The sequence below is a fragment of the Macrobrachium nipponense genome, chromosome 8 (genome assembly GCF_015104395.2).
Source record: "Macrobrachium nipponense isolate FS-2020 chromosome 8, ASM1510439v2, whole genome shotgun sequence".
NCBI lineage: Eukaryota > Metazoa > Arthropoda > Malacostraca > Decapoda > Palaemonidae > Macrobrachium > Macrobrachium nipponense.
Genome location: NC_087203.1, coordinates 34,455,792 through 34,478,291, shown reverse-complemented (window position 1 = coordinate 34,478,291; position 22,500 = coordinate 34,455,792). Strand labels below are relative to the sequence as shown.

Here is a 22,500-nt window from a genome sequence, read left to right as displayed (position 1 = left end):
AGGGAAACATCGAGGTAATAATGATTAAAGGAGGTAATGGAATTTTGGATGCTACAGATTTCCATCTGGTTATTGATTCAGTACAGAGGCTGAATTTAATAACTTTTATCTTGACCAGACCCGATGGAACAGAAAGATGTACAGAAATAATGAGAATGGATAGTAACATAGAACTCTTAATAAAAAACGATCTTGATATAATAACAATTTTACTATTATGTAATTTATATAATATTCTGTTATCTAATTGATATCACTTCTTCACGGCAGACGATTCCCTTCTTCTACCTGTACATCACCACCTACCTGGTCACTCTCATCTTCGGTGTCATTGGCAATGTTGCCGTCATCGCCCTTATGGCAGGTAAGCATATGGATGGATATTGCTGGCATCTGATCTTTTTCTGCCTTTTGATTTTATGCTGAAACTATGGTTGGTTCAATCCGTTAAAAGCTAAAAATGTTTGAGAAACAAATATATCTATCATTATGCTGAAGCTATGGTTGGTCCAATCCGTTAAAAGCTAAAAATGTGTGAGCTTAAAATTTTGATAAACAAAAATAGAAATCAACCTTCAATAAGAATTAGAAGCAAATTTATCGGACAGATAGACAGTAAAGCGTTACAGACATATAAAAACGGATAGAATTATGGCAAAACCTGCAGAAATATTATATATATACATATATATATATATATATATATATATATATATATATATATATATATATATATATAATCAGAAAAAGCTTTTGGAGCGAAAAATCTAACTATTTTATCAAAGTACTGCTCAGAGGATTTAAGGTCCCTTAAGTTCGAAACATCTCTGCAACGGAATCGTTCGTCAATTTTCTGAATAGCCTCTATTTTCGTGACGAGAATAGGAGTAGTGCTATACTGAATACCAACATCAGTTGCGAATTGACGTACAAGTAATATTTGATAGGCTATCTCTCACTCTTTATATCTATATATATATATATATATATATATATATATAATATATAATATAATATATATATATATATATATAGATATAAAGATGAGAGATAGCCTATCAAATATTACTTGCATGTTCAATTCGCAACTGATGTTGGTATTCAGTATAGCACTACTCCTATTCTCGTCACGAAAATAGAGGCTATTCAGAAAATTGACGAACGATTCCGTTGCAGAGATGTTTCGAACTTAAGGGACTTAAATCCTCTGAGCAGTACTTTGATAAAATAGTTAGATTTTTCGCTCCGAAAGCTTATTATTATTTCCCATTTTAATGCGAGAATCGTGTGTTTCGGAAGTGAGGTGCTGACCAGTGTGAGCTTATTTTTCTATTTATTTCACTTTTAATCGAAATGCTTTATATGAAAGAATTTATTGAATACTATGACGAATTTTGTATAAAGTTAACGCAGGAATGAGAAAGTATGAAAAAAAAACAAAAAAAAACGCACTAAACATCTCCGTAAAATTAGATTCTTGTAAATCTTTCTTTCATGAGTACAATTGAAAGCACTGACCAAACATAGTTCAGCGACTCATAATCGTTGAGCTAGACATTGTTTTACTATACAGATTTTAGCAAATCCAGATAGGTAAGGCCAGGGAAGCATGTGTATATGTAGTTTGCAAGATTTGCCACATTTTAATATTTTGTGTAAAATCTGTATTTTCCTCTAATTATGTTATACATAGATGCATCACACATGTATGAATGTTTATGTTTTACGTTTCACTTCTTGTTGAATGATCTCTGATGAAATATATCTTTTGAATGCATATTTTAGACTTGCAAAGAAACTTTCCCAGCATCATTTCCCGTACAGAGCCATAAAAGAAACTTTCCGAGAATCATTTCCCGTACAGAGCCATAAATCTCAAACCCATTAACACTTCCCACAAGACGCAAACTTCCCCCAAAATAAAAAAAAATAAAATAATAAATAAATGAATAAATAAAGACGCAACCTCCTCCGCCATTATCGTTCAGGTGACCGCAAATCCCGCAACACGACCAACATGTTCCTGGTGTCGCTGTCGGTGGCCGACCTCCTGATGCTGGTGCTGTGCGTGCCCTTAGAAACCGTCTACTTCTTCGTCGTGCTGTGGGACTCCGGGGGCGCGGCGTGCAAGACGGCCAACTACTTCATGATGCTCTCCTTCACCGCCAGCGTCCTCAACCTGACGGCCGTCAGCCTCGAAAGGTAAGTGCCGAGTTCGGAAGTTCTGCTCGAATGGTTTTTGGTCAGGGTGACATCGTGGGCCTTTGTCGCTCTGGTTGGTCGGTCGGTCTGGTGTTTTGTGTTGCGGCAAATTTTTCGACATCATACTTCGGAGTTATATATTAGAATGTGGATAAATATAGAAATACCAATAGTTTTCATATATATACACATACATAAGACTATTGGTAATTTCTTTATAATGTTATAGGGCAAGAAATTAAATTGACACAACGCCAACATACATGAATTCAGAATATAAAGGATGTAAATATATATATATATATATATATATATATATATATATATATATATATATGATTACGTTCCTTCTTATTCTAGATTCATGTATGTTGGCGTTTTGTGTATTTAATTTTCATACTCCAGAAAGCTTTTGATTTATATATATATATATATATATATATATATATATATATATATATATATATATATATATATAGTATATATATATATATTTTTTTTTTTTTTTTTTTTTTTTTTTTTTTTTTTTTTTTTTTTAATAACTTGGAAGTGGCCAGTTCACAATTAATTTCTTTCGACGAAGAGGCAGGTAGATATAGATATGATAGTCGTTTGCCAATATCGTTGACCGGAAATAGGTACATGGGTTCACAGTGATTTTGGGCTCCAATTTGTCGGTTAATTGGGGAACTTGAGTTGGTAGAGTTGCTGTTTGGAAGTAAGGTTTACTTTTTATACCATTGAACTACTACACTTGGAAGACGATTGCATGAATTTTGAATTAATATTGGCTTAATTTACTGTCAGAATTTGATTAATATTTAGGAAAGTGAACGAATATTGAAACTTGATATTAGCAGAGAAACCGTGTTTTGAACTCACACTGATACTTACGTAAGATTGTTTTGACTTTCGTCCACTTTTGAATATATTATTATCCTTTCCTTGCAACATTAAAAAATGCATTTACGGTAAATTAATATAATAATAGCCTACTTGGAAATTATCCCATGGAAATATCTGGACAAGGGTTTAGTCAGTGTCCCCTGGGACATTTATTTCCGCGCATATTTCCATAAATTAGGCTTATTTTGGATTATTTGTTTCAAAAACAAGTTAGCTGAGCTCTCACTAATTTCATCATAATATGAGTCTGAAAAGGAAAGAAGAATAATAGGTTATTATTAATAACATTATTTGGTGGTCCACTGGTGTAGTGGTTAGTGTCATGTGTGCCGCTCAAATGACTCGGTTTCGTGACTTCCCCAGGGCGATGTAAAATCACTGGCTGTATATCATGATCAGTTACTGCTTCAGTGTGGGGTCTGCAGTGGGAGGTTGAAGCCAACATTTTTTGGGAGCTTGAATTTCAAGTCAATGGCCCCTTAGGTGTGGTTGTTCCATGTGAATAGGTTTCATCTAAATAATAATACATAATAATAATAATAATAATAATAATAATAATAATAATAATAATAATAATATAATAATAGTAATAAATATTTTTATTTCTCGCAATTTTTTATATGAAAGTTTGATGAATATTGTTAACTTTTAAATTGGAAAATGGTAATCACTGATTAATCATCTATAAGCTTCCATAACTAAATTTCATCAAAATTTATCTTAAAAACAGACACGATACACTTTGCTTGAAATCGCATGTATAAGATATTTGAATTATTTTGTATTAAATATGTCGTAAGTACATTACTTAACAATATTTTGACACACTGTTAACATATAAAAAGATTAATGTTTTCCACCATACATTTTTATCATGGTTATTACTCTTATCCGAATATATTTTAATGTATTCATAAACTACACCACTTACATTCGCTTCCGTAGCTTGGCGTATGAGTGCGTCCCCGAATCATTATTTTTCTACAAACACTTTTGTTGAATATATATATATATATATATATATATATATATATATATATATATATATATATATATATATATATATATATATATAGTTTAACCAATTTTCTCTCGCTTATGAATTATTCCTTATGAGAAGTATTGCCAGAAAAAAAAATTATCCAGTTTCTAAACTTCCAAAAGAATTGCCGAGACAATCATTTTATAACCTTCGAAAAATAGTTATATGTAAAACAGAAAACATTAGGAATGAGGCTTTCTCCTTTGCCCGTTCAAATTATGGAATATATACTTGATTTTCATCCGAAAATTGAGTCATCAGAAAATCCTCTTCCTTCTGTCAGTCAGTTCAGTATTGTGGATTAATAACAGGCAACGCTACAAATCATAGATGACTCATTGTCCTTACCTCCCCCCCCCCCCCAACCCCCACATCCACTCCACCTTATGCCAATTCCCGCCCGAGGGGAATACACCATTTGAAAGTAGAGTCCAGATTAGTAATGTCAAAATCAGCCTGAACTCGGTTATGAAAAATGGTTGCAGTGTTGCTGATTCGGGTTCCCGTGAGATGCAGATCCGTATTAATTCTTCGAAATAATTTCGAGGTTTCTGTATTCAAAGATGGAGAGGTAGTTTCAACGTTTACTATAGCTGGTTCACTTAGGGTGGAATCTCGTTTGAGGGCGACGCTTACGAGACGTTTGTTTGGCGGCCGCTGATTGGCTGTTGCCAGGAGGAAGGCCGCTCCCAGCCAATCAACGGCTGTCAAACCAACGTCTAGCAGGCATAGGGCTCACCCAAGAATCTACCTTAAATGAACCAGCTATATATTACTCTGCCACACTGATCGCCCGAATAATTTGCGAGAAACTGAAGAAGGTAGCTGGGTGTATGCAAAAGATTCTGAATAAAAGAAGGGGCATCTATGAAGGGTAAAATTGAATGTTCGAAGCGAGTGTTGAGCTAATCCTTTTAGGGAAGTGAAGTGAGGTTAATGCACGCGAATGACAGAGGGAAAATAGGTAGAAGAAGAAGAAGTAAAGGTAGAATATGGCTTAGTATAGAGCAAGAAGGTTTTAAAAGCTGACATAAGCCTAATCTTTCCTAACCTTCAACTCAGATTTGTCTTTTGTCGACGAATTTGTCTCTCTCTCTCTCTCTCTCTCTCTCTCTCTCTCTCTCTCTCTTCATTCTGGAGTGTGTCTCGTAAATGGCGCTGCGGGGAAACGGAGGGTCCCCTGAAGTTCCTTCGAAGTGGCTTTGAAGTGCCCCTAATGTAACCCGGATTCTTGAAGAGAATCAGCTCTCTCTCTCTCTCTCTCTCTCTCTCTCTTGAAGGGGCCCCCGGGAGAGATGATAATGACGACCTTTTATCCAGATGAAGTGTACTGGCAAAGCCTTACTCTACTCCCCTAGCTTCATGCAGGTCATTTACACCGTTCCCCTTTAAGACACAAAAACAAAAGGGTTCTTCTTCTTATTCAGATCGCTCGCTGAAGTGTCACACTTTGGCCTTCTGCATTTCCACGTCATATTTCTGATTTATTATTGTCTTCTTGTTTCTTGCCTGTGCAGTAACTTCTGTTCTTCGTGGTTGGCTTAGGCGGAATTAATGAGAGCGGAATTATAACATTCCTTCGGGATGCCATTGCTGTCTTAATTCCAGGTACGTCAGGACTTTACTCTAGTTCAGTCATGATGTGTAGTAAGTTATGCAGAAAACCAGTGTTGACTGTGACGACCGATTTTTTTTTTGTTTTTTTTTTTTTTTTTTTTGGCAACACTCGAGGTATGTATTGTATTGAAATATATATATATATATATATATATATATATATATATATATATATATATATATATATAGTATATATATATATAATATATATATATATATATATATATATATATATATATATATAAATTTCGTGATCAATTTATTCTCAATATATATATATATATATATATATATATTATATATATATATATATATATATATAGATATATATATATAAATATAAAATGTTTTGTGTTTATATTGGTCTCTCTTATTCTCGGGCCACTAGCGCGAAAGTTCCGGGAATCGATAACCCGAGCAACCCGCAACGCTTTAGGCACATTCCATTACAAACCCACTGAACGTGGCGGTTTTCGCAGTTAGTTGATAATGGCTCTATTTGGTTGACATATGGATTTATATATATAAACACTTGTATGTGTATATATAATATATATATATATACTAAGAAATCACAAAAGTATACATACATACATACTATATTTAGAAGCCACTGGGAAAATTTAAAAAAAGAAAAGACAGAGTGCCAAGTACTTTCGTGTATTTAACACATCTGGGCACAAAGTTTTTTTTCTTTTCTGTAAGTAATGGGGTCATTGGGCAATTGCTCTCTTTCTTTTTACTTGTTGGGGTGTTGAGTGGTTGGTCGATCTAGAAGAATATTGTTTCTGTGTGTAATGGCCTTATACATATTTTTTGTGTTTTTTTTTTCTTCACTTTGCTTTTGGGAGAGCTTTCTTGCTCACTAGTTTTTAAGTTCTATATTACTTTGTCTCTCGAAGATGCGTTAAATACACGAAAGTACTTGGCACTCGGTCTTTTCTTTTTTAAATTTTCCCAGTGGCTTCAGCTGATATAAATATATGTATGTATGTACATGTACCTGAGTGTGCGCCCATTTCATATATATACAAGAATTCAGTGTACCGTGCTCCGATTTCTTTGTATCTTCTTCTTTCTTCTCTTTTTATATCCATTTTGAAATATCCCGACTATCTGCTGGTACGAGTCGTCCCATACCCATTTCTCGTTCATATTCCCCTCGCTGACGCTTCGAAAACACTGCAGGTGGGCGTTTTTGGGAATATCTGAGGTCGTTGGATTTCAGTGTTCGACCGCCGGGGGAAACATTCCAACATTTCAAACATTTGAAAGAAGTGGGTGGAAATAAGGACGTCAAAGCTGTTGGAGAAGCATTTTCCTTTGATGGAGATCGAGCTCCCAGTGCTCTTTGCCTGATCGTTTTCTTCTCTGTCTTTTGCATTCCAAGCGTGGAGGAGGGTCGGGCTGACTGTCAGTCAGTCAGTCAGTCAGTCAGAGTATGAATTACGAAACGAAAGAGGAAGGAGAATAAGAACAAGAACTAAATCGAAGAAGTAGGAAGAACGTACTCTCTCTTTTTTGCCACATTCTGGAAACAGGCAGAGCTCTTCGGACAGACACCACTGAAATCCAATATCTTTCCACTTTGACAGTGTCCGAGAATATGGTCTTCTCTTACTATTTTTTTCAAAGTGAACCCAGTAGCTTTAAATCGTGAGGAGAGATTCCAGAAGGTTGCTAACTGGATCGACGAGTGCCACTGGCCACCAGATACTGGAAGGAGAGAGCTGGCTTGAAAAAAAAAAAAGGGGGTGTTTTAGCCGTAAGTCTCTGCAGCCTCCGCTGGAAAGGAGGCGGGGAGACTTCGTCTCGCATATTTCAACGGTAGCAATTCATAGTACTAAAACACACACACACACACACACACACACACCACTATATATATATATATATATATATTGTTACGAAGTGCCAAGTATCTGGTTACCATGCATCAAATATTACCTCACCAAAAGCCAAACACCTGAACCCTCATAACACATTTAAACGACTGAATACACTAAAGGCAACAGTGATCCCTTAACACTTACCAGTATTGCAGAAAATCAGACTAAGTTCATCAAAACAGGTGTGAGTAATCTTGTAAGTAATTAAATTAATCAAAGGGCATCACTCCATCAACAACTTTCAAACTCTAAGTATTTCCCTGATTTCAGAAGTCTAAGTACTTTCCTGGTTCTAAGTCACTTCAATTAAATTGAAGGAGGAAAGCAAATCAATTACCACTCTATGTTTCTACCTAACATGAATATCATAATTATATATATTTATACTGGTGTAAGATAAAGAAAACACTTATAAAAATTTTAAATACAAAAATTTATTATTAAATTCAAAATTTATAAGTGAAATTCACAATATCAGGGAAGATTACTGTTACTTGAAAACAAAGTAAGTTTAATTAATTCTTGAATCAAATTAAGTAATTAAATAAAATAAAATTAATTTATCATAAAATTCAAGAAAATTAATTCAATCAAAATTCAAAAGTGTTTAGGCAATAACTGAAAATTTGAAATTAATTCACAAGTGCTAAACAATAATAAAACTTGAAAAGAATTCTAAGTAAATGCAAATAAATTCACAAGTGTTAAATTTAATTAAATGTGCAATGATAAAGCAATGAAAATAACTAAGTCAATTAAATTGTGAATGCAAATGAAAATATAAAACAAAAAGACACACTTCAATAAGAAAATGAATAAGTGCACAAACAATGGAACAGACACAAACACAAAAAATATCAGCAATGTGTAAAATAAAGTAAATCTTTTTCATAAACACTGTAACCAACAGTTTTTACCAAACCTTCTTAACAGACAACAGTTCCTATCAATTTATTAATTAAACACACTTCCCTAAATCCATTATTAGTTATTCACCTGTTTCCTAACAATTATTAGTTGCAACTAATAAAAATATAACACACTTTACCTTTTTTGGTATACCAACTTCTTTTCTTCTCTTGTAAATTACACTTTCACAAAAAACAAGGCGCCGTTACGAAATGTTTGTTCAGATTCCACAAAAGAAATTAAATAAACTAAATAAATCTTCTAAGAAAATATCAAATATACAATTCTCACAATATGAGTGACCAAATTTACGTTACGTTAATTTAATCTCGATGTCGAGTGAGAGAGAGAGAGAGCGAGAGAGAGAGAGAGAGATCTAACTGCCTCGAGGTCTTAAGATCGAATGAAAATCTCTTCCTTTATGGAAATGACAGAGCAGATGTCTCAAAACGTTCTAGGCACAAAAGCTTCTCGAAAGTTCTGAAATCTGACGCAATCTTACACACACAATGTGCCACATCCACGTGGGACTTGACAAATACATACACGTACAAGACAAGACTGCTCAACAGATACGTACCCGATTGAAACGGAGGGTAAACGATAATTAAGATTGACATGTTTTTGATGACCACGTAAAAAGAGTTGAGCTCATTATCAAACGCGCTGACAGAGCAGGGACGCAAACGGATCTCGCAGACTCTAATTTCAAAGTGCTGACATAAAAGTTAAACATTTGCAGCTTTGAAAAGACAAGGATCTCTCTCTTTACGTTAGATATATATTTTCTTTTACAAGCGTTAATGCGAAATCTGAACACACATTTTAAAAAACATCCTATTCTAAGCTATCTAGGAATCTGAAAAAATGTTGCACAATCTACATGACATTTCAAAGAGGGAAAACATGCATTTGAAAGTAGCAATATATAATATACCTCCCCCCTAGAAGATTTTTTATCACGGTGTTGAATCCAACGATTCGCAACGAGATAAATAATCAGCAACTACATTGTTTTTGCCACTAATGTGCTGCACTTCTTAAGTTATACTGTTGGCAGGAACACAAAGACCACCTGGTGAGTCTTTGATTGTGATTTTTCATTTCTGGATAAATGACAGTGGATTGTGATCAGAAACACTAACAATTTCTTCATTCCTAGGTCTATTCACATACACTTCAAATTTTTTCAATGCAGTGATTAAGGCTAAAGTTTCCTTTCAATTGTCGAATATACTTTCTGATGTTTTTTTCAATTTTGTAGACATGAAGCATACAGGAGTGGTAGATATTATTTTCATCTTCTTGAAGTAGAACAGCTCCAAACACCACAGTCTGACGCATCAACTTGTATCACAAATTTCTTGTCGAAGTCTGGAGCTTGAAGTACTGGTCTTGAAGTTAAAATGGCTTTTACCTTCTCAAAGGATTCTTGACACTCTGGAGTCCAAATAAACTTAGCTTTGGGACTAGTCAAGTCTGTCAAGGGAGCTACTATGGCTGAGAAATTTGGGCAAAAACGACGATAGAAACCAGCCATCCCCAAAAATCTCTGTAGCTGTTTCACCTGGTAGTAGATGGGGTAGCCTTACGGATACCTTTACATTAGCATTTACTGGAGCAAGAAGGCCTTTCCCAACTTCAAACCCAAGATACTGTACAGTTGCCTTTCCAAACTCACTCTTCTCTAAGTTTGACCTGTTAATCCTGCTTCTTGTTAGTTTCTTGAAAACTTTCTTCAGAATCTTCAGATGTTCTTCCCACGTTGTAGAGTAAATCACGATGTCATCTAGTATACACTACTCCTTCTATTGATCCTAACAGTTGATCCATCACTCGTTGAAATGTTGCGGGTGCATTCATCAGACCAAACGGCAGAACAGTATACTGATATAGTCCAAAAGGAGTAATAAAAGCTGACAGCAGCTTTGCATTCTCATCTAAGGGAATTTGATAATATCCTTTCAACAAGTCTATCTTGGAAACAAACTTGGCTTGCCCAATATTATCAAGTAACTGATCTATAAGAGGCAAAGGATAATTATCAGCCACACTGATAGAGTTCAGCTTCCTATAATCAGTACACATCCTAAATGAACCATCTGGTTTCTTCACTAAAACACATGGAGAACTAAAGTGACTTGAACTGGGTTCTGCTAATCCATGTTGCAGCAAATACTCAACTTCCTTCTTCAAAACATCTCGATGATACGGTGATAAGCGATAGGCTCTTTGCTTGAAAGGTTTTCCATCTTCTTGAATCCTGATTTCATGCTTGGTCAGATCAGTACGTCTAGGCACATCTGAAAAAATTTCTGGAAAACTTCTAATTACGTCACTTAAGTCTTCACCTTGTTCAACACTCAGATGTTTCAGTTTATCTCCAAATTTTCCAAAATTGAAGAATTATTCATCTTGCATGCAGCTCCCAATTCGTAGCCATCATCGTCTTCTGTAGATAAAGTTGTCTGGGTTACTGACACAGTTTCAGTTTTAGTTTCTGAGAAATAAGGTTTCAAGAGGTTCACATGTATCTTCCTTTGTCTTCTTCTTCTTTCTGGTGTATCAATCACATAAGTTCTATCACTTAACTTCTGAATTATCTTGTAAGGACCTTGAAATTTATTAGTGAGGGGAAATCTCTTGACAGGTAAGAACACTAACACTTGTTGACCAACACTAAAAACTTCTTAGCTTAGTCTTAGCATCAAATCTCCTTTTCATTTTCTCTTGACTCATTTTCAAGTTTTCTAAAGAGAATTTTCTAATCTCTTTCAACCTCTTCCTTAAGTTCTTCACATACTCTGCTTGGCTTTCCTCTTGATTTTTCTTCCCAATTTTCTGCAAGAATCTTCAACGGTCCTCTAACTTCTCTTCCAAAAATCATCTCATTAGGTGAACATCCCATACTTTCTTGGTAAGCACTCCTAACTTCAAACAACATTAATGGTAAACCAACATCCCATTCTCTTCCTGACTCAGAACAATACTTTGTCAGCATACTTTTCAATGTCTGGTGGAACCTTTCCAAGGCACCTTGAGTTTCTGGATGATAGGCAGTGGATAACTGTTGTTTCACTCCTAACAAATTCATCACATCCTGGAATAACTTTGAAGTAAAGTTTGTTCCTCTGTCACTTTGTACTATTTCTGGTATTCCAAACTTTGAGAAAAACTCCACAAGTTTTCAGCAACTATCTTGGCAGATATGTTTCTAACAGGGATTGCTTCTGGATACCTTGTCACTGGACACATTAATGTCAACAAATACTCATTTCCTTTCTTTGTCTTCGGCAATGGTCCAACCATATCTATAATCACTTTGCTAAAGGGTTCTCCTCTAACTTCTATAGGTTGTAGGGGGTGGGGGGCTTTCTTGATGGTTTCATTCGGTTTTCCAGCTATCTGGCAGGTATGACACTCACCGACAAAACCTGCTAACATCTCTGTGAAGTCCAGGCCAGAAAAAATATTTCATGATCTTCTCCACAGTCTTCCTGATTCCCATATGTCCAGACTCATGAGCTACTGCAATCACTTGCTTTCTCAATGGATATGGAATCAAAATTTGATGATATTCGCCCCATTCAGCATCTCCTGGTATATCTGTAGGTCTATACTTCCTCATCAGCAAACCTTCCTTCAGATAGTAACAGGTAGGAGTTTGTTGCATCTCTTCTCGATCAACAACTCTGAAGAACAAATCAGTTAACGATGCATCCTTCTTCTGCAAGTCCATCAGCTTCTCTCTTCGTCACTTGACCAACTTCAAGGTTGAATTCTCGATATCTGCTAACTCAGCTACTGTAGTTTCACTACTGTCTTCAGCAACACTTTGACTACTCGGAGTCTTCTTCAGGAACATCAGTTCTTCTTCTTCGTCGTCGTCGTCTCTTCATCTTCTTGGGAAATCCTCTTCTTTGGTCAGCACTATGGGAAACTTCACTTCCCTGGAATAATTCTTCTAAGCACAAAGATCCTTCACTTGATCCTTCTTGGGTGTGTAAATCCTCAGTTTCTTCACTTACAGTCGTAGTTCTCTTCATACTTCTGGTAGTTACACAACTAGGCAACAGGTGGGGGTTATTCTTCTCCAACTCTTCTGTAGGACTAATCCTCAATGGTTTGTCTGTCACTACAGGACAAGGAATAAATGGCACACACCACCAACTTCATTCCCCAACAGAACATGTATACCTTCCACAGCTAGTGAGTCTTTACAGCAAAATCAACATTCCCTGTCACCTTCACATGACAGGTGTAAGCGGCATATAGGAGTTACTTCCTCTCCTCCTATACCCTTCAAAATAACTGAATCTCCTGTGAGACTCTTCTCCAACTGAGGGTGAGAACCACCGTACTACCACACTATGGTTACTCCCTGTATCACGTAATATCTTGACTGGTACCTGCATACTTCCTTCTTGAGTTGACAGCATACCCTCATAGATATATGGCTTAAAAGCCTCCACACTGCTTAACCACTCACTGCTTGAGGTAACATTTCCACTGGTTGCTAAACATTCAGCTTGTTTAGTTTCATTCTTCTCTGGAGTCTGATTCTTTCCCACACTGCTCTTCGTAGTTTGTTTCACAACTTGACTAACTGGTTTTTGACTGCTGTTGATTCCGGTAACACTCTTTGACTGTAGATGTCCTACTCTTCCACACTTGAAACAGACAACATTAGGTTTCTGTAACTGTCTTGAAAGACTGGATGAGATTTCACATTAATTTGCTGAGCTGTATTTCCTTGTGTACTCTTAGTAGTATCACTTGAAGGTTTCCCATTATTTGTTTCCTGTTATTTGGATAAGCTTAAACCTGGGCGTTGTTGACTCTGGTACTTGACATTGTAATTACGTTTGCTACTGATTATATTGTAATCTTCACTAAGTGTAGCGGCATTTGTCAAGTTTTCTTCACTTCTCTCTCTCTTAAATAGCTCTTATATGTTCAGGAATTCCCTTAAGATACTGTTCAAGAACAAGTAACTCTTCTAACTCATCAAAAGTTTTAACTTTAGCAGCTTCTACCCAACGTTTGAAACACCTTCTCACTTTGTAAGCATAATCTAAGAAGGTTCCCTTCTCATCTTTTCTTAAATTTCTGAATCTCTCATTGTAGTACTCTGGGGGTCATCTGGTAAACTTGTAGCACACTGTGTTTAAGTACTTTGTAGTCTTTACACTGATCAAGACTTGTTAAGGCTAGATAAGCACTTCTCCCTTTACCAATCAAGACACTTTGTAGCAAAACTGACCATTTATCCTCTGGGCCATCCCATACCTGAAGCCACTTTCTCAAAGTGATCAAGAAAAAACTCATCTGGAGCTTCTTCAGTAAACTTAGGGATTAACTTCTGTACTCTCACTACATCAAATACAGGGTCTTGATTACCTTGGTTAGGGTTTAGACGGTGTTACAGGTAATGTGGATCTAGCTCTTATTAATTCCATTTCCCCTTTCATGTCTTGCGATTTCTCTTTCCTCTTTTACGTCTTTCTCTTCCTATTCTTGCTGCTTTTTTCTCTTCTCTTTCTCTTCTTTTCTTGTTTTTCCCTGCCTATTCTTTCTCTTTCAGCGTTGCGATTTCTCTTTCCTCTTTCAGCTTGCATTCTCTCTCTTTCAGCAAGCCATTTTTAGCTTAATCAAATTCTCTTCTGCTTCAATGCGTTCTAAGCTCTAACTCTGCATCACTTTTCTCTTTCTTTTCTGCTTACTTATTTATGAAATCAGCACGTGCTACATTCACAACTCTTGAGCCAATTCTACTCATCTTCATCAGTTATTCTACCAGAGTTTATCAATGATTCCATAGCAATACTTATTTTGTGCTTTACCATATAGTAGCAATACATCTTATTTGTGCCTTTACCATACTAGTAGACACATAACCACCACATGCCTCTGCTAAAGCGCTCCACTGTGCTCTAGACAGAGTGGTTTCAGACAAAACTTGGACGGAAGGAGCTGCTAAAAATTCCTGAACATTGAAACTGAGCCATTTTGCCTCCTAAGTTATCAACTATTAAATTCAATACAATAAATGCAAAACAAGAAAACTATATGGTCCACTCTCCTAACAAAATATAATTCCCTAACCACCACCAGTATATTCTAGAGTGATAATGAAAATCTGCTTTCGCCTGGTCGTGGCACCCATTAAACAATAGGTACTAAGTGCCAAGTATCTGGTTACTCCATGCATCAAATATTACCTCCCAAAAGCCAAAAGCCCCAAACACTGAACCCTCATAACACCATTTTAAAACGACCTGAACTACACTAAATGGCAACAGTGGATCCCTTAAACACTTACCAGTATTGGCAGAACAAAATCAGAACTAAGTCATCAAAACAAAAGGTGTGATGGTAATCTTGTAAGTAATTAAATTAATCAAAGGAAAGCATCACTCCAACTCCATCAACCTAACTTTCAAAACTCTAAGTATTTCCCTGATTTCAGAAGTCTTAAGGTACTTTCCCTGGTTCTAAGTCACGTCAATTAAGTTTGAAAGGAAAGCGAAATCAATTACCACTCCTAATTGTTTTCTACCTAACATGAATATAATCATAATTTATATATTTTATACGGGTAAGTAAAGAAAGAAAACAACTTAAAAGAAAAAATTGTTTTAAATACAAAAATTTATTATTAAATTCAAAATTTATAAGTGGAAATTCACAATAGCAGGGAAGATTACTGTTACTTGAAAACAAAGTAAAGTTTTAATTAATTCTTGAAATCAAATTAGTAACAAAATTAAATTAAATTAATTTTATCATAAAATTCAAGAAACTTAATTTTTTTCAATCAAAATTCAAAAGTGTTAGGCAATAACTGAAAATTTTGGAATTAATTCACAAGTGCTAAACAATACTAAGAAAACTTGAAAAGAATTCTAAGTAAATGCAAATAAATTCACAAGTGTTAAATTTAATTAAATGTGCAATGATAAAAGCCAATGAAAATAACTAAGCGTTCAATTAAATTGTGAATGCAAATGAGAATAATCAAACAAAAAACAAAAACCACTTTCAATAAGAAACAAAATGAATAAGTTGCACAAACAATGGAATCAGACACAACACAAAAAATATCGAGCAAATGTGTAAAAGTGTAAATCTTTTTTCATAACACAGTAACCAACAGTTTGTTTTTTTACCAACCTTCATTGAACAGACAACTAGTTTCCTATCAATTATTAATTAAAGCACACTCCCTAGCCATTTTAATGTTTATTTTCACTTCCCTTTCCTAACAATTATTAGTTGCAACTAATAAAAATATAACACACTTTACCGTTTTTTTGGGGTAAATACCACATTCTTTTCTTCTCTTTGTTAAATTAACACTTTCACACACCCAAAAAACAAGGCGCCCGTTTACGAATGTTTGTTCATAATTCCCCACAAAGAAAATTTAAATAAACCTAAATAAATTCTAAGAAATAGTCAAAATTATACAATTCTCACAATATGAAGTGGACCAAATTTACGTTACGTTCAACTTTAATCTCGATGTCGAGGGTGAGAGAGAGAGAGAGCGAGAGAGAGAAGAGAGAGGATACAACTGCCTGCGAGGTCTTAAGATCGAATGAAAATCTCTTCCTTTATGAAATGACAGGAGCAGATGTCTCAAAACGTTCTAGGCACAAAAAGATTCCTCGAAAGTTCTGAAATCCTGACGCAATCTTACACACACAATTATTGCCACATCCACCGTGGGACCTTGACAAATACATACAACGTAACCAAGACAAGACTGCTCAACAGATACGTACCCGATTGAAAACGGAAGGGTAAACGATAATTAAGAAATTGACATGTTTTTTGATGAACCACGTTAAAAAGAGTTTGAGCCTCATTATCAAACGCACTGACAGAGGCAGGGACGCAAACGGATCTTCGCAGACATCTAATTTCGAAAGTGCTGACATAAAGTTAAAACATTTTGCAGCTTTGGAAAAGACAAGGATCTCTCCTTTTCCCCTGTTTTTTTTTTTTTTTTTTTTAAAAACCGTTAGATATATATTTTCTTTTACAAAAGACGTTTAATGCGAAATCTTGAACATCACATTTTGTTTAAAACATCCTATTCTAAAGCTATCTAGGGAATCTGAAAAAATGTTGCACAATCTACATGACATTTCAAAGAGTGGGGAAAACAGCAGTTTTGAAAGTAGCAATATAAATAATAATATTATTACTATGTAATTATATTGTGTGTGTGTTGTATATATATATATATATATATATATATAATAAATCATAATATATAATTAATATAAGTATGATGTGTGTGTGATGTGGTGGTGTGTATGTATGTGTTTATGTGTTGAAGTGAATGTTTTGTTTGTGTAGGGTTTGTTAACTTTTCTTATCCATTGCTTAATTTCTCCAGAATTTTCTCTGACGCCTAAAACCTTCTAGCTTTTGAGAGGTGGCTCTATCTTTAGCGATTTCCCCCAAGTTCATTTTTCCTTCGCACCCCCCCCCCCGCCCCCCCCCACCCCCCCATACCCCCATTCTTTTCAGGCTGCCCATCCGCCCTTCGGAAGAAGCAGAATTTGCTTTATTCTCGTTACCTTTGTTTGTCATGGCAAAGATTAATCTCGGACGAAATCACAGAAGTGCCATTGATTTGATGGTTACCTTCGGATAGCAATTAAATCCCATTTCTTTCGGTTGTATTGATTATCTCTCTCTCTCTCTCTCTAGATCTCATCTTCTCTCCTTCTCCCTCTTCTCTCTCTCCTCCTGCTCCTTCTTTTACTGTTTGTTCAATAAGATAAACCTAATAGCCAAATCTTTGCAAACCGAAGAGATTGACATTAATTCACATTTTCCAAGAAAACCATTGGAAATAAGCGATTGACGTTATTTCATATTTTAAAAGAAAACCAGCGGAGATGAGATTGACTTTATTTTATATTTTAAAAGAAAACCAGCGGAAATGAGAGAATTGACGTTATTTCATATTTTAAAAGAAAACCAGCGAAAATAAGAGGTTGACATTTCTCATTAAAAAAGAAAAACAGCGAAAATTAAGAGATGGACATTATTTCACATTTTAAAGAAAATCAGTGAAAATAAGAGATTGACATTATTTCACATTTTAAAGAAAATCAGTGAAAATAAGAGATTGACGTTATTTCACATTTGAAAAGAAAACCTGTGAAAATGAGAAATTGACGTTATTTCACATTTGAAAAGAAAACCAGTGAAAATAAGAGAACTGAAAATAAGAGATTGACGTTATTTCACATTGGAAAAGAAAACCAGTGAAAATAAGAGAACTGAAAATAAGAGATTAACGTTATTTCACATTTGAAAAGAAAACCAGTGAAAATAAGAGAACTGAAAATAAGAGATTGACGTTATTTCACATTTGAAAAGAAAACCAGCGAAAATAAAAGATTGACATTTCACATTTTAAAAGAAAACCAGCGAAAATAAGAGATGATGATATTTGACTTTTGAAAAAAGAAACAGCGAAAATAAGAGATTGACGTTAATTCAAATTTGAAAAGAAAACCAGCGAAAATAAGAGATTGGCGTTATTTCACATTTGAAAAGAAAGCCAGTAAAAATAAGAAATTGACATTATTTCACATTTGAAAAGAAAACCAGTAAAAATAAGAAATTGACTTTATTTCACATTTGAAAAGAAAACCAGCGAAAACAAGAGATTGATGTTGTTTCACATTTAAAAAAAACCAGCGAAAATAAGAGATTGACATTATTTCACATTTTAAAAGAAAACCAGCGAAAATAACGAAAGAAACAGTAAAAGAATCTTCATTTTTCCTTCCCTCGTCGAGTGTTTCCCAGACGTGAGAGCAGGCGATGTAGTAGATAGGATCAAATTTAAAAGTCCTTTGGGCGTTCGCTGCCCATTGATTCTACAGAGCACAGGTGGGGCTAGTTTCGGTTACGTGAGCGAACGTCGGCTGACTATTGACAGCACCAGTTTTCAGTGATTTCTTCTCTCTCTCTCTCTCTCTCTCTCTCTCTCTCTCTTGTCTCCTCGTTTTCTGGTCCTGTAGATTTTCTCAGAAATCTAAATGTTTTTCGATTTATCGGCTGTTGTTTCGTTTTTCGTCTTTTATGGTAAAAGAAATTCTTGGCTTTATGTTTTGCCCAATTTTTACTTTTTCTAATTTTATGCCTTGTAAATATTTTGCATATCTCTGTACTTTATATATAGATATATATTAGAGTATAGATGCACGTTTGTATTTATTTATATACTTATGAATATATATATATATATATATATATATATATATATATATATATATATATATATATATATATATATATATATATATATATATATTATGTCTACTCATTTGGCTCTCTCTTCAACAAAATTTGGTATAGAATAAATCAGGGCAAAATCATGCCATTTCCACGGTTAACTAAGGATTCTGAATAAAAAACCTACTTCACTCTCATACACACACACACACACACACACACACACACACCCACACATATATAATATATATATATATATATATATATATATATATATATATATATAGTATAGTATGTATGTTTTGTATAGATATGATATATATAATATACAGTTTATTTATCATGAAATATGGTTTTCATTTACGCTCCTATCAACTCCGTTACTAGTACACACAACCGCACTAAAACCAACATCCGAAGCCTGGTTTTAACAGAATTTTCACCGTATGAACGCTGTTCATTATTTAATGAAAAATATACTAAGCCCTCATGACCGCTTGCACTGCGTGACTTCAATCAGCATATCAGTACCAGTTCCCATCCAACTTTTAAACGGATCATTAAAGAGCTGGAAAATGAGGTATCGGATTAAATTTACTTCTTCTGCTGCCGCATTTCAGCGCATAATGAAGGTCAGTGCGATCCCCAAATTATTGAGGATTCCGATCCCCTTAGTTACGAGTTTATGTCATGTCGCCTTTTCCACACTTCCCAAATGCATTTGGTCGTTATTTGTGCGAGATTAAGTTATCGCCTTTTTCACACTTCCCAAATGCATTTGCTTGTTATTTGTGCGAGATTAAGTTATCGCCTTTTTCACACTTCCCAAATGCATTTGCTCGTTATTTGTGTGAGATTAAGTTATCGAAGTATCCCCAGTTAAGTAGGCTCTTTGCGCTGAATGACAGAAACAGGTCCCAGTGTTTGGGCTTGACCCTAAATTTCATAACCCATTCATCCAGTCAAGAAGACTTCAGTGGTTTGGTCATGTCATGCGGAAAGAAGATCATGTTTGTAAAAGGATAATTAGAGTATGGAGGTGGAAAGAAGGAGAAAAAGAGGAAAAAGGCCAAAGTTCAAATAGAAGGATAATATAGCAAATGCAGGAGAAAGGTCTAAGAAGTCAGGATGCATTGGGCAGGTGAAGGTGGAGAGGACTGGTATAGGAAACCGCCACCCCATATACAAATGGACAAAGCTAAAGACAAAGAAGCAAAAGGAGAAGAAGTTATTTATTTGTTTTGGTGACGAAAGGCAGCAAGCAAGGTCACTGCTAAGGAAGCGTGTGTAGATGAGAATTGCTGAAAAATTGATTAACCTTCGAATTCATGACTTCCACGCACAAGAAAGATTGTTAAACCTTTCTTCTGCAGCGAGGATAAATGATTATTTACAACTTGAGTTCATTAACCTTGCATCTGATGTACTTAGTAAATGTACGATGACTTATCGTATATTGTGTAGTGTTACTGAACGCCTCAGTGGCGTGATCGCTATGGTCTTGACCTGCCACCTCGGTGGCCGCAAGTTCGATTCTCGGGCATTAAATTGAGGAGTTAGAGATGTGTATTTCCGGTGGTAGAAATTCACACTCGACGTGGTTCGGAAGTCACGTAAAGCCGTTGGTCCCGTTGCTGCCTAATCACTGGTTCCATGCAGCGTAATAACACCATACAGACCAACAAATAATAAAATGCTACTGTATATTTACAATGCATATGAGAACTCTAATACATGCAGGGGTTACTGATAAACTGATGACCTTTAGTGACAAATATATCTAGGGCCGAAGTTTTCTAGAGGCAGGGGGTCAGAGAGGCGAGTGTAGCCTTGGTGAAGACAGATGCAACAGATGTCTTGAAGAGAGTATGTTAGCATGCATAACTTGCGTGCACACCATACTCTGTAAAATTCTACGTAGCCATGGTAACTAGCGTTAGCAGTAGTTGTTGATGGCACAAATAATTGTCAACGTAAATTTCCTGCATAGTTTTCTTTTTGACATTTCATCCTTTATATTTAATGGCAGGATATTAATGAGTAACCTTTTCATCTGCTTAATATTTATGCTTTCAGCGTTCATCCATAATGCAGTATGGATGAGAACTCGTAATACATCAAATAGATACGTAATCTAGCGCCATTTGCTGCTCTCGTTACTCTTTTTGGCTTTATTTACGTATTGCCCTGTATAAAATTATTCATTGCTGATGGACTGTGCTAGCATGATCTAAATACGTTCAGTTTCTGAGGCACATTTACTGGGGGTTTGTTTATTTTTTAATACCTAATGTATAATTCGCTTTTGGATGATAATTATGCTGTTAAAATCTTTTCATGTAAATTATATTCCACTGGAACAGCTAAAACAAACTGTATTTTTATGTGTTATCAACAAGCTATATGTAAATTGACAAGAAAAATGATTGATGTAGTTACTAGTATTTGCGTAACACTCATTTCTTGGCAGTGAATAGGCGTCATGCGTAATATAAGATACAATGCTCACACATTTTTACACTATTTTTGCGTATGCTGCTTTCGAAATTGGTTCCAGTTTTCAGTAGATGTACGAAATAAAAAACCACAATATTTCTGACGCCAGTTTCAAGTGACAAATAAAAAACAGTTCATCAACCATTGTAACATTATCAGTCAGTGCTTCTTGATTGGCCGATAGTTAACGTTCATTATCGTTTTATTTCGCTTTCTTGAACGAAGGAACACAACAGAAGGTAATTAAGAGTACTATAAAATATTATATATATATATATATATATATATATATATATATATATATATATATATATATTGTGTGTGTGTGTGTATTAATATATATGTATGTATGCACACACAATATTCGCCTGGAAAGGTAGCTCCAGAATGTGTTACCCTTCTGTTTCGATGCTGTCTAATTACCTACCATAAATCTTGAAGAACTCAGATCAGTACTTGTTATAGTTTGCTGATGTCTAGTCTATTCCAATTATGTATATTGAAGTAAAAAATAAAGCGAAAAAAAATTTACTACGAAGTGAGTGCTCACTCGTCGTCTCATAATATCATTAAGACTTGGCTTTCAGAATAATATCAATCATTTGACGTATACCTTTGAAGTTCTGTCGGTAATTTCCCGTTTAAATCAATTAATTAATGAGGATCTGGCTCAGCAAAGCGCTGCTATCGGCGGGACGCAAAGAAGGTCTCTTCGAAGCCGAAGTCGGAGCCAAAACAAAGAATGTCGTCGAGTCCGAGTTGGTTAGACGACCGCAGCCGAGCGTCCCCCCCAGCCCCCCCCGTCGAAACTCGTCCACCAGCCCATTCACCTCCCCCCCCTCCCACCCTCCCCCCCCCCCCCCCCCCCCCCCCCCAACCACCTCCCGCACTGGGGAACACAATATGCCCCAAACCGATAGGTCATCTGCAACAGCATAGTGACCTCGAGATTAAATTTCTCGAATGGACGGACGGAGCGGGATGGAAATCAGAGGCCGATCGTGATTAGATTTACCCCGGGAGAATTTCCACCCTTGGAAAAGGTCTCTCTCTCCCAAAACCCTGGGGGTCAGTCAACCTGAGACCTCTAGTCGTGGCCGGAAGCTCATTGCATTCTATTTTTTAGAACTACGAGCCTCTTCAATCCGATAAGATTTGTCTAAAAAGTTACGG

The 22,500-nt window shown here is 35.5% G+C and overlaps 1 protein-coding gene across 7 annotated transcripts in view; it reads left to right on the top strand.

The window, feature by feature from the left end:
* LOC135222669 (galanin receptor 2a-like) overlaps positions 1 to 22,500 on the top strand; it is a 711,404-nt gene that overhangs the window by 527,860 nt on the left and 161,044 nt on the right. For all 7 annotated transcript variants that reach the window (XM_064260820.1, XM_064260822.1, XM_064260816.1 and 4 more), the window contains 2 exons: positions 271 to 364; positions 1,989 to 2,202. In XM_064260820.1, coding sequence (XP_064116890.1) covers positions 271 to 364; positions 1,989 to 2,202 — 308 coding nt within the window. The remainder of the gene's footprint in view (positions 1 to 270; positions 365 to 1,988; positions 2,203 to 22,500) is intronic.